The sequence below is a fragment of the Pimephales promelas genome, chromosome 21 (genome assembly GCF_988280905.1).
Source record: "Pimephales promelas chromosome 21, fPimPro1.hap1.1, whole genome shotgun sequence".
In the NCBI taxonomy this organism is placed as follows: Eukaryota; Metazoa; Chordata; class Actinopteri; order Cypriniformes; family Leuciscidae; genus Pimephales; species Pimephales promelas.
The window spans coordinates 16,533,213-16,548,501 of record NC_142789.1 but is presented as its reverse complement, the minus strand read 5'-3'; the positions used below and the strand labels follow the sequence as shown (position 1 = coordinate 16,548,501).

At 38.2% G+C, this 15,289-nt stretch overlaps 1 protein-coding gene across 2 annotated transcripts in view; it reads right to left on the bottom strand.

Annotated features, from left to right (window-relative positions):
- The window catches only part of magi1b (membrane associated guanylate kinase, WW and PDZ domain containing 1b), a 142,599-nt gene that overhangs the window by 74,489 nt on the left and 52,821 nt on the right, over positions 1 to 15,289 (bottom strand). For both annotated transcript variants that reach the window (XM_039673294.2, XM_039673299.2), the window contains exon 2: positions 6,167 to 6,283. In XM_039673294.2, the coding sequence (XP_039529228.1) occupies positions 6,167 to 6,283 (117 nt within the window). The remainder of the gene's footprint in view (positions 1 to 6,166; positions 6,284 to 15,289) is intronic.

The following is a 15,289-nucleotide window of genomic DNA, read 5'->3' as shown; positions in this document are numbered from 1 at the left end:
GCATATTAGGCTGAAAAACATCCGATTTTTATTGAAATAGTGAAAGCAACAAGCCACAGAATCACTGAATACATTCTCTAAGATGCAGAGATCTACCTAGCAACAATGTTTGTGATGCCTAACATAAGAAGACAGCATATGACTGGGCAGTAACCTGTCTGAGGTAGCATATGAGGGATCCACAGCACGCTCTGTGGTGCGAAGGGCAGTGACAAATTGAATTTCGCTGCACCGCTTCAACACTGGGCGCTTTTGTTCAGGTGGTGAGTTGATCATTGCTCATTACATCAAGGGTGATGGCCCTTCAGTGTACCGTACTCCCTCTGCCACATCATCATTCCATCACACACACACACACACACACTCACACATACACACGTTCACCAAGGAAAAATTTACTCCTTGCCCCAAAGGGACTCCAGACAATGGCTTGCAAATTAATCATATTGACGAGAAAGTTGTTCCTCAACTAGGAGCCATCTGTCCCTGTGGACGAGATGTGACTGAAGGGTTCAATCTTGCGCTCTTTTTTTCGTATTCTTTCCCCTGACTCAACCCCGCTACAACCCCGACCCCACCCCCACAACAACCCCACCCCCAATCCAACCCTTTAGCCTATATATGAGGCATCCACCGCACGCACTAAGCCCCATACATCACCCACAAACCCTCTAATCCGTTGCCCGCATCTCAGGAGATCTCAGCGAAACGTGACCGAAAGCATGCAGAAAAATAAGACGGACTTGCCTCGCCACAGTGCAGCCTCCAGACGGTAATCCTTTCTTTCTTTCTGGCGAGAAAACGCAGCAGCAACCTGTCCTCAGCTGCAATCCTGCTGTCTGCTACCGAGCAGAAAAACAAATGGAGGGATGGAGGGAGTGAGAGAGCCAAAGAGGGGGTGTGGAGGTGGGGGGGGGGGTGTGGGGATGCAGGAGAGAGGAGGGGAGCGAGAGAGGGCAAGCAGGGGCTGGCTAACCACAGGGAGGCTTAAATAGACTGATAGATGAAGACGCGAACAGGGGGACTGAGAAGGAAATGTGAAAACACTAAGGGAGGGAGAGCCGTTCCAGCGGCATCTGTTATGTTGACGGTGTCGGTGATGTGAAAAGCTGGAGCGCGAAATGAGGAAAAGACAAAGGACACAGCTTTTTGTTCCTTGCCATTACATCACAGGACAACAATCAGAGAAATAAAATGTACGCATTTGCCACAAAAAAAGACTTCATATGCACCTGTTTCTAGTTGTATAGTTAAGGTTTGGAATAAATATGAGATATAAAATATGAAAAACAGCCATTTTTCAGATAAACACTCCAAGATACAGAATGAAATGTGCAATGGGCATCTGGATTTTCAAGCTCACATCAGGACATTTTACATTAGTAGCAGTTTATTTTGCTTCCATTTGTCTCAATGAAATGGATATTTGTCTGCTTTCTCATAAAGAAATGTTACAAGATACATTTGTTCATTTTTTATCACAGTTGCCATGTCTGTAGGCTTGGAAATACACTGCATTTCTGTACATGAATGGAGCAATTTCGCTGGACATGAATGTTCTATTATATATAAAGAAAGAAACAATTATAGTATTTTTCATTATTAATAATTTGGCATATCATTTTTATTGTATACAGATAAAAAAATAAATAATAAATACATCAACTGGCAAGAACGTTTAAAAAATACTAGTATTGTCATTGTTGTTTTTATTAATAGTATTATTTCGTATTTTAATATAAATGTTCGTTCAAAAACATTTTCATTAATGAATTCTTTGAGAATCGCTAATTCATTAACTCTGACAAACTTTGTAAGGTAATAGACATTGGTCGGGCTAGACGCACAATGACAGCTGAATCTGCCTCTGTATCTTTAAATGTATTAGTGTCACACAGTCCTATCTCACGGTCACTTGCCTTCATTGTCACTCTTCTCCAGCCGGCCATTACACCCCCAACACAAACATACACAACACACACACACACACACCATTATACACACACTCCCTGTCATTGGCCACCTGGTGAGGCAACTAGCTGCTCAGGCCATCAGTGCACAAAAGAGACAGCTGTACCCCTCCACATTCCTCATGTATAAGCACCAACTGACCCTCACACACCCACCCTCACATTCACAAGCTCTGATCAATCTTGACTCTTCGCTGTCATGTTCACCAGCACCACGTCATGTAAAATTACCAGGTAATTGACAGCAAGATACCAACTGCTCCATTAAACCCTATCCCAAGGGGGTTCGTAGAAGCATGCGAGACGTTTTTATTTATCTTTTAATATATACAAGTTTTGGATCCGTCAGTTTTTTGTTTAAGAAAGTAATAATTTTCTACAGAAAGGATGCATTAAATTGATCAATGACAGTTAAGACATTTATAATGTTTGCAAAAGATTTCTATTTCGATAAATTCTTGCCGACTCCAAACTTTTCAACAGTTGTGTACTGTACTTGAGGCAAAATTTGTGGTAAAAATCATACAAACTAGCTTGAGTTTTCCTAAGTAGTTGATATGAAGGTAAAAAAACAAAAAACAAAAGCCATATCCACATTTTGTACAACAAGCATGATCTATTTAATGTATAGTGATCTAAAATTAACTCCAGGCACTCTTATAATCTTAATTATCAACTTTCAACAGATAAATACTGATCCCAAATCAGCATGAGCTGCAGTGAATAGTCCCAAATGCTAAACTGCTTTAGAAGTTGATTCTGGAGCATCTGGACACATCCCCCCGCTCAGAGGTGGCCGCTCCAGTTTCACATAGATGGCCTCTTTCACACATCTCATCTGTCCTCAATGTCCACAATCTAAACAGCATGCCTAAAGGTGAAGCGCACAATTTCTAAACCAATCGGTTTCTAAAACAATCCCAAACTCAACCCTCACCCCATCGCCCATTGTTCAACCAAACCAATTCTGTTTGGTGCCAGTAGTGGCAGAAATGTCACATTTTACATTTAAACCAATGATTTTTGTAAAAAATTGTTGCGCACATGTGAGTGTTTTTTTGATTTCTGGGAGGCTACGTATGTGTATTTGTATCCATGAAACAGTTATATTGTTGAGAAGAGAGATGGAGCCCACTACTTTGATCGGTACTTCCCTCCCATCTGTCCCTCCAGCTGTCTCATGTATATCAATCACTCTCAAACACACTCAATTTCTGTCACATCAGCTAATGGATCAGAGTGTTTAATTGGAGACAGTCTACTTCAGCTTTGTTAAATGGAGAAAGACAAAACTCGCCATACAAACAGTTTAAAGCTAAGCGGTGGTTTCCTTTCAATTAGACAACATTGAGAGAGCTGTTTCAAATATTATGACTTGTTACAGAGCACAGAGAAGTCAGCAAAGCTGTAGAAAAAATCCAGTCAGATGCCTTGCTTTCTCATTGTTTAACATTGTTGTCTTAGCGACATGCTAATATCAAACATTAACATAAATTATCATGTCTTCTACGCAGTAGAGTTTGGCATTAGCATGTTGCTGCTATGTTAACCAAGCAAACTAATAAAACTTTGTAGCTTTGTTGTCTTAGTGACATGCCAACATCAAACTCCACTGAAATAAATTGCCACGTCTCCTGTGCAGTAGAGACTGGCATTAGCATGTTGCTAAGCTAACCAAGCAAACTCATAAAACTTTATAAATACACAGCATTAACAAACAATGGCTGAAATTGATATTTTAGTTGGTTTGCACTTATTTAAAGGTCAAACCAAGTGAACGGGTACACATAGTACACATCAACTGATCACCGGGGTTCCTCAGGGTTCAGTTCTTGGACCCCTGCTCTTCTCCAAATACATGGTTTATCTTACCATTTCTGATGAAACACAGCTCTACCTTTCATTTTAACCAGATGATCCCACAGTTGTACGAATCTCAAACTGTCGGGCAGACATATCAGCATGGATGAAAGAACATCACTTGCATCTCAACCTGGCAAAGACTGAGGTTCTCGTTTTCCCCGCCAATCCATCTCTACAGCACGATTTCACCATCCAGCTGGTTTCATCATCTAGAAATCTTGGAGTAATCTTTGAGGACCAACTGACCTTCAAAGACCCCACTGCAAACACAGCTCAGTCATGCAGGTTTTCACTATACAACATCAGGAAGATCTTTCCTAACTGAGCATGCAACACAACTTCTCGTCCAGGCCCTGATCATAGGTTTAATTACTGCAATGCTCTTCTAGCTGGACTTCTATCGTGTGCAATCCAACCTCTACAAATGATTCAGAACGCTGCAGCACTTCTTGTCTTCAAAGAGCCCAAGTCACACCTTTCTTCATCTCTCTGCACTGGCTACCACTCGCTTCTCGCATCAAGTTCAAGGCATTGACGCTTGCTTACAGATCTACCACATGCTCAGCTCCATCCAAATCCATTCGCTCTTATGAGGTCTACATCCCTACAGAAGCCTACGATGGTAAATGAGAGACGGCTCCTGGTACCATCACAGAGAGACACTAAATCACTCTTCAGAACATTTTCGTTCATTGTTCCTTGCTGGTGGAATGATCTTCCTGCCTTTATCCAGAATACAGAATCCCTTACAACATTCAAGAGACAACTGAAAACTCCTCACTTCCATGAACACTTAACCTCATTATTTTTCTAGTAAAACTTTACAGTAAGGTTAATAATGTCATCATTAACATTATCATTATGTATCATGAACTAACTATATTAAAGCAACACCAAGTAACTTTTTCAGGTTGGAAGCGGAATTGTCCATTACCGCTGTCGTAAATAGTTTAGCATATACCGCAGCCTACTGTCACACACACACTCATTCTTTATCCAGTACCGGCTTTGGAATGAACGATGTCCACAGACAAGGTAAGAGTATGTTGCATGATTTCATGAAAGTATGATGTATTGCAACATCAGAAACGAAGAAAAACAAAATAATTACTATTGTAACACTTGACGTAAAGCAAGGCAAGTCTTTCTTTAAAAAAAAAAAAAAAAAATCTTACTGACCCTAAACTTTTGATCTGTATTTTATGTAAAAATCAACATTAACCAAGAATAGTAATAATTGCTGTTAAACTATTAGCGGGTGTTATTTCATGTTAGCTATTCCAATAACTGATGTTAACATAAAGTACTATAATAATAACATAAAATGTTTTTTTTCCCTTGCAATTCAATCTGGAATTGTATTTCTTTGCAATGCATTCTGGGATTTACATGTGATAACAAAAGAACAACTTTAGAACTGCTTTAATGTTTTGAAATAAGAATTTCATCTATGATTCCTTAAAATGTAGTCTAAGAGGTCTAGTCTAGTTTTTTAATCAGAGTTTTAGAGTCAAATCACTTAACTAAAACAGGTAGCATAGCATGTATTTATGAAAAACTCAATTTGCATACATGTGCATCAAATTGTGTAAATTGCTCAAAGATATAGTATTAGGAACCCTTCACACAGAATGCGTTTTTCCATTGCGCTACTTTTCCATTGTTTTTCTATATGTGAGCACACGCTATACATGTATGACTGATGCGCTCGCGTCTTGCATCTTGCATCTTTTGCAGCTTCTCGCGTGCATGTCACGCACGATGTCACGTCATTCTAAAATCGTGGCGCTCACTTTTACGAGACCTTGTGTTTTTTCCCTCAATTCCACTGCCCGCCACGTCTCGTGTTTTTCAAATCCAAAACGCATTCTGTGTGAACGAGCCCTTAATGATTTAAAATACATTCAAATCTCTGCCAGTTTAAACAGATAGACATGCACAAGGGGAAAATCTATGTGGACTTCTAGAAACATCTGTTTTATAGAACTGAAGCACATCCACTTGACTGCACGTTTCCATTACTCTCTTCCTCTACACATACAAAAACACACACTATTTCATCACACTTCTCCAAGAACATAGCTGCCACCTACTCGATCGAAAGGAGGATTTCTGTGAATATTGATAGCGTCCTCATTTCCACTGCCTCAGTACAAACAGTCCAAGGCAAGCCATCACTTTGTTGCGCGCACAGCTTCTGCATATGAGGTTTAGCAAAAGAATATAATAGAGAGAAATAGAGCAACATATAGAAGGGTACAGTACAGAGAATAGACTGTCCACTGAAGGTGAGTGTTTGAAAGATAGGGAAAATAAAAAAATAAAATACTCACAAGGCACAGCATGGCGGTAGAGGTTGTCTCGTATGGTTTGCTGAAGCTCGTAGTCGGCTGAGGATTTCGGAAACCTCTGGCTCAAGTAGTGCTTCAGGTCTTTATTGAGTTTATTTCCTGCAAAACAAAGGGGAAAACACACGTTAATGATGCTGAATCATGGGCGAACTCAGAAGATACATAGTAGTGCCTAGTGCAGTTTGCTTCTGACTCATTGTTTCACCACTGGATAAAGGTTCCTGCTAGTGGCTAATGCTGCTAACAGTGTCGAAACTGTCTAATATTATCATAGCAGCCGATACATATATTTGTTGTCGAAAGAGGATTCCTCAGCGTTCCCATAGTATTGCGTTAACAACACTCAGAACACAAGTTTGTATCCTGTATTTATTGTACTGTATTTGGGGGGTAATTACACAAAAAAGGCAGATTTCTATAAAAATAAAACAAACTCTTAACTTGTCAATGGTCTCAAATAGGAGTTTAGGGAGTTTTTAGAGCAAAATGGATCAAGTGGAGATGCTAATACACGCATATACTGTACACATCACTGTTAAAAAGTTTGGGGTCAGTAATATTGTTTTAAGAAATGAATACTTGTTCAGTAGGCTATGCATTAAATATTTTAAGAATGCATTAAATTGATCAAAAGTGACAGTAAAGACTTTTAAAAAAAATCGGAATCCAATAAAAGCCGTTTTAAATTTTTTCCATTAATCAAAAATTCATGAAAAAAAAAACAGTTTACAAATACTGATAATAAACTTTTCTTGAGCACCAAATCAGCATATTAGAATGATTTCTGAAGGATCATGTGACACTGAATAGTCATGATGCTGAAAATTCACAGGAATAAATAACATTTTAAAATACATTAATTTAGATAATACTTGAAAAGTTATTTTAAATTATAATAATATTTCACAATATCACTGTTTTTGCTGAATTTTGGATGAAATAAATGCCTTGGTGAGCATAAGAAACTTCTTTCAAAAACTTTTGATAGGTATTGCATAAACCAATAAGATTTACAATTATGTTGGATGTTTGCTTCATGTATGTCTGGTGTTTCTCAATATAATAAATTAGTAACAAATTTGTAAACATTTTAATCGAAGAGCATGGGTGTGAATCTGTAATCCGTGAGACATTAACACATAGTAGCACACCTCCATTCACACTCATGGGGATACCTGGCTGCCACCTCAACCCAGTGCAAGCAATAGAGTGGGCCATGTGAAACATTTCCCACCCTCAGCTCCACCATCTGTTCAGAAGACACAGATCGCTTACCCAGCACCATTTCAAAGAGATGCCAATAGCCAAAAGCTGTTTATGTGTTAATGTGGTTCCGCTGGGTGCCCGGCACCAATGCCAGATCACTCGCCGGCATTGCCTTCCGACAAACTCTCCATTTCTCACATATACAAGTGACTCCAGGGATTTCCCTGTACCGGATTAATGTGAATATTGCATTTCTGGAGAATTTCTTTGAATGGATAGTCTCATTAAGGCCTAATGATGTAATCAGTTTCACAGTTCTCTCGCCAGCTCTGTAGTCTGCCGTTGATCAAATGAAACTGAATTTTTTTTAAACTTTATGAAAATACATAATTGATTGCAATGGTGATACTAAGGGCTGCAAGTCCTAAATGCCGTCCTCTGTTCTTGAAGTTTTGCAAACTTATGACATGAGCATAGACAGTCTGGTAATAGTCCACTCCACTGTGAAGTTTACATCAGTCCAGGCTCATAGAGCTCATGAACAGCATTTTGCATCTTAATAACAAATGGAGGCACTCTGCGATTTTGTTAAACCTACAAGCCGTGATCAAGATCATTGTCATTTTCAAATGTGAAGCTAAACACATGTTCAGAATCATCACCTAGTCACCAAACCGCTGTGATTTGCAATGCGGTTATACTTGTGGGGTGTTTCGGGAATACCGATTTACCTTTGTACAACACACTGACTAAGATAAGTGTAGACTGGAGGAGTCTGATACCACATTAGCACTTCTGCATTGAATTCTGGCTAAGAAATGAAAAGACAAATGGAACAAAAAGTCCAAATTAAATAATGAGATCAGATCACAACAGTTAACAACTCAAAAGTCTACATCTCAGGATGAAAACAGCCGGTTCAATGTGGACAAAGCAAAATCCACATACACATGCTTTTACAAATCGCACTTTTACCAATTTCCCTCAAACAGATAATAATTTTGCATAAACGTCCATTTTCTGATTTTATGATTGAAGGACGTGTTTTAGGTCTACTAAAACTCGTCCTTTTTTATACTGTCTCATTTTTACTCTCATCAGTGTTTTCAAACATATAATAAGCACAAAAAAATGTTGCAAAAACGAAAATCACATAATCTAGAGCCTTTATGGATCTTTAAAGTCAGCATGAAATAGAAATTCACCCTGTCAATTTGCTAAATGCATGTTATTGATCTTATTGTGAGTGATTCATACATGCATACATTTATTTTATTTTTTTTAATTTGACCTAATATTTAAATCAAAAATGTCATAACTGGATCTTCCAATGAAACACCACGCCGGACTTCTCCAATCATTTAGTCAAATTAAACCCCGCCCCTTTCTTAAAATGTAGATCTGCCTCCATCCAATCAACAACCAACAAACAAAAACCAAGTCTGCCCTGCATTGTTTTCTTTTACAATCATTTAATATTTAATAATGAATTGCCACAGCAATGCTTTCAATATTTAAGTGCGAGTCTATTTAATATTGTGGTCTACAAATCCACAATATTTATGGATCTTTAATCGTTCAGAAAAATACACAAACATTTCTCATTGGTTTCTGCATTGAAAATTGAAAATGCACAGTGAGGTAAAAAAAAAAATGAACTTTTAGCACACAGTTTGTGTCATCGCTGCCTTGTTGAGCAGGCTGTACAATTATCTGTAGAAACAGCTCTGCCAGGCAATGTGCAAACTAGAAGGTCAGAAAAGAGCTCTTCTCTTCTAATTGAACCTCTAGAGGATTGTTTCTTAATCTAGCCACATCCAAGTCTAAAAATACATTTTGATGCGAAACCCATTAAACCGCTTTTTCAGAACTAAAACAGGAATTCTATGTGAGTGTGAAACTTCCTGTTGAGTTGGTGTGTGCAGTCTGGCGTTGATGTTAGTGCCGCCGCCGCGGCATATGAATTAATCCCTGCAACAGGTTGTGAGTCATTACTCAAACTTACGGCAGCCAGACTACACATCCATCATCACAAACTCTTTATTCCAATGCTGTTTAGTCTGACTCAACGCCAACAGCGTTAAACCTGACGAGATCGGAGCTTCAGGACACGTGGACCGGGATGTGAAGACAAAAGAGATGTGAAAAAAATTAAATTTGAACCCTCTGTTATTTTTGACTGGTAAAGGTTTTGGCACTTGCTATGTGAACACAAACACACAAAAATCATGGACATGATTCAAAAAGCTTAAATGGGCCTGCAAAAAAATAAATAAAAAAAAGTCACCCTTTGACCCCTGACGGTCATTAAGGACTGCATTGGAAATGAATGGGAAACGAATTTCATCTAGTGGAACCTTCTGCACTGTGTCCAAACAAAATCTTACTGAAAGCAAATTTTAAATTTATGGCTTTATGATTTTCTCGCAGTTTAATACATGTTTTGGAAATTATATATATATATATACAGTACCAGGACTACACCCCTAAATGCATTGAAGCAACTGCCATGTGATTGGTTGATTAGATAATACATACATTTTACATACACATCACTTTTTTCAACTTGTTTCACTTATAATAACAATAATTACAACAATCTTACAATAATCTTTCAAAGGGAGACCACACATCATTTATGACAGCTCAAAAAGTGAATAAATGCATTATAACTACTGTATAAATAGAATGTAGTACCATAAAATAATACAAAATATTAAAGACAAACCATTATCAAATCAAAATATAGAGCATTCATTTCATTTAAATAATTCTTATTTTTGTTCACTACGCAAAGAACACAGTCAATTTGGTATGATTAAAGATCGGCAAACTGTTCCAAAGAGCAAAAACATGATGCAAGGAAGAAGGAGGCCCACTGTCTCTCTCTTTAAAGACCCCTGATCTGGAATATCGCCTCCTTTAAATAATTACTGTTGTTATTTGGTCCAGTAAAAAAATAATAATAATAATGTAGTGTACAGAAATGTTTAGGGTGTGTTTTTACACAGACCGATGCACTTTTTACAGACAGAGAGTAGATTACACGAGACATAATCTTATTATGTGCATTGTGAGTGATATGGAAAAGGCTTTAATGCAGAGCAAAGAATGGGTCTAAAAGCACCTTTTCGAGGAAACAAGTTTTTTGTGAAGAAAATATGATTACAGCATTTTTTTTTAAACGGGGAGTTCAGCATATCTTAAAACCACATTACTCACACAGAAAAAGCACAGAGAGAACCACAAAAATCAACGTAAAAAAAAGGGGACCAACAAAATGACTCCTGAACATAAAGGAATTAACAATGTGGATTATTTATTGTTTATTAAGCGAATCAGTTTTTGGAGCACCTACTTTATCTTGCAGCTTTCAAACTGCTCTATGATATCTGTTGTGTGGCCAGCGTTTCTGCTTCATTTTGCTGACTCCCTGCTGATTTATGCAGGCCCTCTAGACAGAAAATACAAAGGCCCAATGGTGCACATCTTATCTTATGAGGCTGACTGTAATCCTTGTGTGAAGATGACCAAGTACCTGCACTGTCTTTAGTTTTATTTTTTAACCAGCCAAACACAGGCCAAGAGCTGGCAATTCAGAAGGAAAGATAAGTCTGTGTATATTAATGCTTGTGCATCTGCTTATTGAGGTATGGGGGACACCATTTGGTGTCCGAGCCCCAAATCCCTCCTAAAACAGGTCATTAGAGAACAAATTGCCACGGAACCAACTGCACCTGGCAGAGACACCGATAAGCTCCCAACTGCGAGCGCACCCACTTAACACAGAGATCCAAAGCATTTTATCTGCATATAACTGTGTAATACAACTGTCTCAGTTGCCAGGGTATATCTTCAGTTTCCTGCTGGATCTCAATGCCCATCAGAATAAACTAAAGCACAGTGTGTTTAGGAGAGATTACTGGATCAGACAAAGCATCCGGCGTTAAGAATGGTAAGATGAGAGAGAGAGAGAGTGAGCGAGTGTGCATGCGTGTGAATACAGGACCTGGTGCCACTTAGAAACATCACTGCCAGCTGACGCCAGCTCGTAGTTCTAGGAAAAACGAAATCCAGTAACTGAACAGAGTCTTGTTTTACTCACTTGGCTGTGGAGATGGAAAATGAAAGAACTGTCAGATTTGCACATTTCTTTGGAGTCGAAGCTATTTTCTGAACGTTTTCCTCTGCCTGTGCATGAAAGCAAGAAATGGAACTTTGTTCAGAAAGGCTCTTGGAAAAAGAAGAACGTCTGCCTGACAGATAAGTGAAGAACGTGTCTGACTAACCAGCAAAGTCTAAAGGCACTTGAGTGTTTTTGGTCCAGTTTGAATTCATGTTCCAACTTCCAATTCTGAATGAACCGTGTTCAGGTTAAAGGCATATGGAGCACTTAGATAAGTGACGGTCAGCCGTCTGGCAATTTTTGTGCGTCGGCCAACTAAATTTCCTTGGTGTGATACGCACGGTTCCGTGCCGTCGGCTGAAATGATTCCTCGTCGGCTTTGTTTAACCCGATTTGACATGTTGAATCGGTGTCGGGCTGTCGGGGAAAGAGAGAACTCTGATTGGCTGTTCAGCTTAGTGAAAGAGTCCACGAGAATAAAAGCAAAACAGCAAGCAAAAAAGTCAAAACAGTAAAGATAAAAGGCTGTTCTTATGTTACGTCATCTTACCTGAGTGTTCCTTGTCACATATTTTAATATTAACGTGAGAGGAGTGGAATAACGAAAGTGTTTATCAAGATTGATATTCAAAACGGTAAGCACGCGCTACTTCGTTTACGGTGTGTATCTGCAGCCGGCAGCGTCGGTTTTCCTTTTTGAATGATGAATATAGACTAATATATCTGCAGAAATAGAGAGTAGGCTCATTAAACGCAGGCGCAGAACACATATTATAGCTGACAGTCGGCTGCAGTTCTCTTGGTGTGTTCAAGTGCAGCTTTTTACCCCGACGAGAGCGGACGAGAGGCGACAACACAGTCGGCTTTCATCAGCGGTAGTTCGTCGGCGTCGGCTTGGTGTGTTCTATACGAGGTAAAAACAATATAAATGCTGTTCGTTTTCTCACAAAAAACGCTCGTTTCGTGTCTTAGGCCATCAATGTGTACTTACATTTACGAGTCATTAAATCACGTTTAATTTTGACTTCTCTGTGCATGCTTTTTGGTGGACCCCCTTAGGCTCCAGTGTATGACTGATAGACAACAACGGTTTGACTGAAAAATGTAAAAATTGAAAATACTGTGTAGAGCCAGACCGATATATCGGCAGACCGATATTATCGGCTGATATTAGGCATTTTCCAAACTATCGGTATCGGCAGTTATAATGGCCGATAAATGAATATTTCAAAAATAAAATAAAAATGGACGAAACACGCTTGAACCATGTCATGAGTGTTGGAGTTGTATAGTGTGTCCACCAGAGGGCACTCTACACCGTTCCTGTTGGCAACACTCGTTGAGTTGGGCACGATACATACATTGCTTGAATAACAATTAAAAGAACATCCCCATCAGTTCTCTTAACTCAAATAAGCATGGCAAAATTTGTAACTTTCATGTCCAGTTTAAAAAATAAATAAATAAATATAATATCGGCCGATATATCGGAGTATCGGATTTTAAAACCCAAAAATATTTGTATCGGTCTTCAAAATCCTTTATCGGTCGGGCTCTAATACTGTGGAAACAAAGACACCTACATCTTGGATGCTCTTGAGATAAGCTTAAACATATCAAAAAATAATTTCAAAGTGAACTATCCCTTTAAGAAGTTTGTTATTGTTTTGGTCTGTGATACTGCACGTCGCCAATTCGCCAACTTTCACTGTCCATTGCGCTCGTTCCTATTGCGTGTGCTCAAACTGGCAACCCGTGTGAGTGCCGTCGAGTCCGAGTAGCAGGTGGCAAGAGAAACGATAATCTCCGATATTTTGATACTAAATACTCTAATATAATATAATAATTTAAAATATGTACATAAATCAATTCCAATTCCACAATCCAATTCTGTTTTACTTGAAATATATGCATACAAAAATAAAATAAAAGAAATATTGCCATTAACTACAAGACATTGGTTATAAGCATCATATTCAGCACAAATTGGAGTAATTGCAAAAACTATGCAGTCTCACAGGTTAAAAACCCAGTGGTGATTACATATACAGTGGGACAAACACAACCAGAGAGTGTGCTGCTGCTCTAAGATTCTGTGTGGAAAAACAGGTATGAGGTCTGTAAACAGGCGTGTGTTTGGTATTCTGCTCTCGTTTCTTCCTCGGCTCTACACTGCCCTCTCTGTTTCCCTCCATCAAGCCTGGCCTGCATCACACTGGGCCCTGTCGTCATGGCAACGCTGGTCAGAGCAGCACCATCCAGCCTTGACGTTTAAGTGTGCTGCCCCCTACTGTTGATTAATGGTAACAAGCACACACTCTAACAGATAGGTAAATTTTGGTTTACCATACATCTTTTTGGTGCCACATACAGCTTAAAAGGCAGAAAATAAACAGCAAATTATGAGCTCTGTGATTCATTCCAAAGTTAAGGAAACTGGACATTGTACCCTGAAAACACCCTTGATATATGAGCAAAATAACCCCAACTATACTTGTATATATGTACTATATATATACTTTATATGCATCATGCAATTTTACAATTAATATTTTAAGGTTTGGTACAGAATTTGAATTTTGGGGTTAAACATTACTATCATTGCCATTACTTATTGTCCAGACATACACTGTAAAAATAATATTGTTGGTTTAACTTAAAAAATGAAGTAACCTGGTTGCCTTAAAATTTTAAGTTCATTGAAATGGAAACGTGTATTAATACAATGAGAGTTAATACAATGAAGGAGATTGATTTAATCATCAGAAACTCAAAATATTATGTTATCTGAACCACATTAATTATTTAAGTTGATTTGACAAAAGAAATTATGTTGTGATTGCAAATCATGAACATATATTTTTACAGTGTATACCAAATTAGGAAATTAGCCAGTTTGCTTGTTTGTTTGTTTGTTTGTTTGTTTACACGTCATGCTGGCTTAGGCTATTTTCAAGGCGAGAACAATTTATGGTAAAACTATATCAGGTTTTTAACAACAACAAAAATCTTTGGTTTAGCCCACCAACCAGTAAACACAAACAAATGCATGTTAATAAATTAAACATTAGTAAAATTAATGACAATACACGCCAATTAATTTTTGTATTTAATTTTTCAAATAATTTATTAGTATAATTGGAAAACGAAATAACTATCATAATGTGTTAATGTAATATAAGTGCAGTCACATTGTCACACTAACCTCAAATTTATGAGGAGGAACATACTGCTTTGCACTATAATTTATGACAATCGCAGCCTATCGCCATTCATCCAGAGGATTTTAAATGACCATACGAGATAAAAAAAAAAAAAAAAAGAAGAAGACAGGGACACTTTACAGCCGCATTTCTTTCAAGTAGCAAGTGAAATTGTTTACCACATTCCAGATTGCTTTTATCGATTCCCAGCACTCTGGGCAGAAAATATGCCTCCAATGATTCATCTCAGACATGCAGTGTTGATCAGATAGAGCTGTCGCTTATATTAGTCCTCCTCTCTGACTGCAGGCATCGCATCAGACAGGCTTTTTAACTTGACTGGCCTTTACGGTTGTGTCTGACTCGTGGGGTTATCAGTGTGTTTTATGGGTAAGAGTGTGAATGAGTATGTAAATGCCTTAATACACAGAAGCACTGAACTCAGAAGTATTACAACAGCCCATTATAAATTTATATCCATTACAGTTCAAAAGTTTAAGTATATTATATACCTTTTTTATATACTTTTATTCAGCAAGGATGCATTAAATTGATCAAAATTGGCAGTTA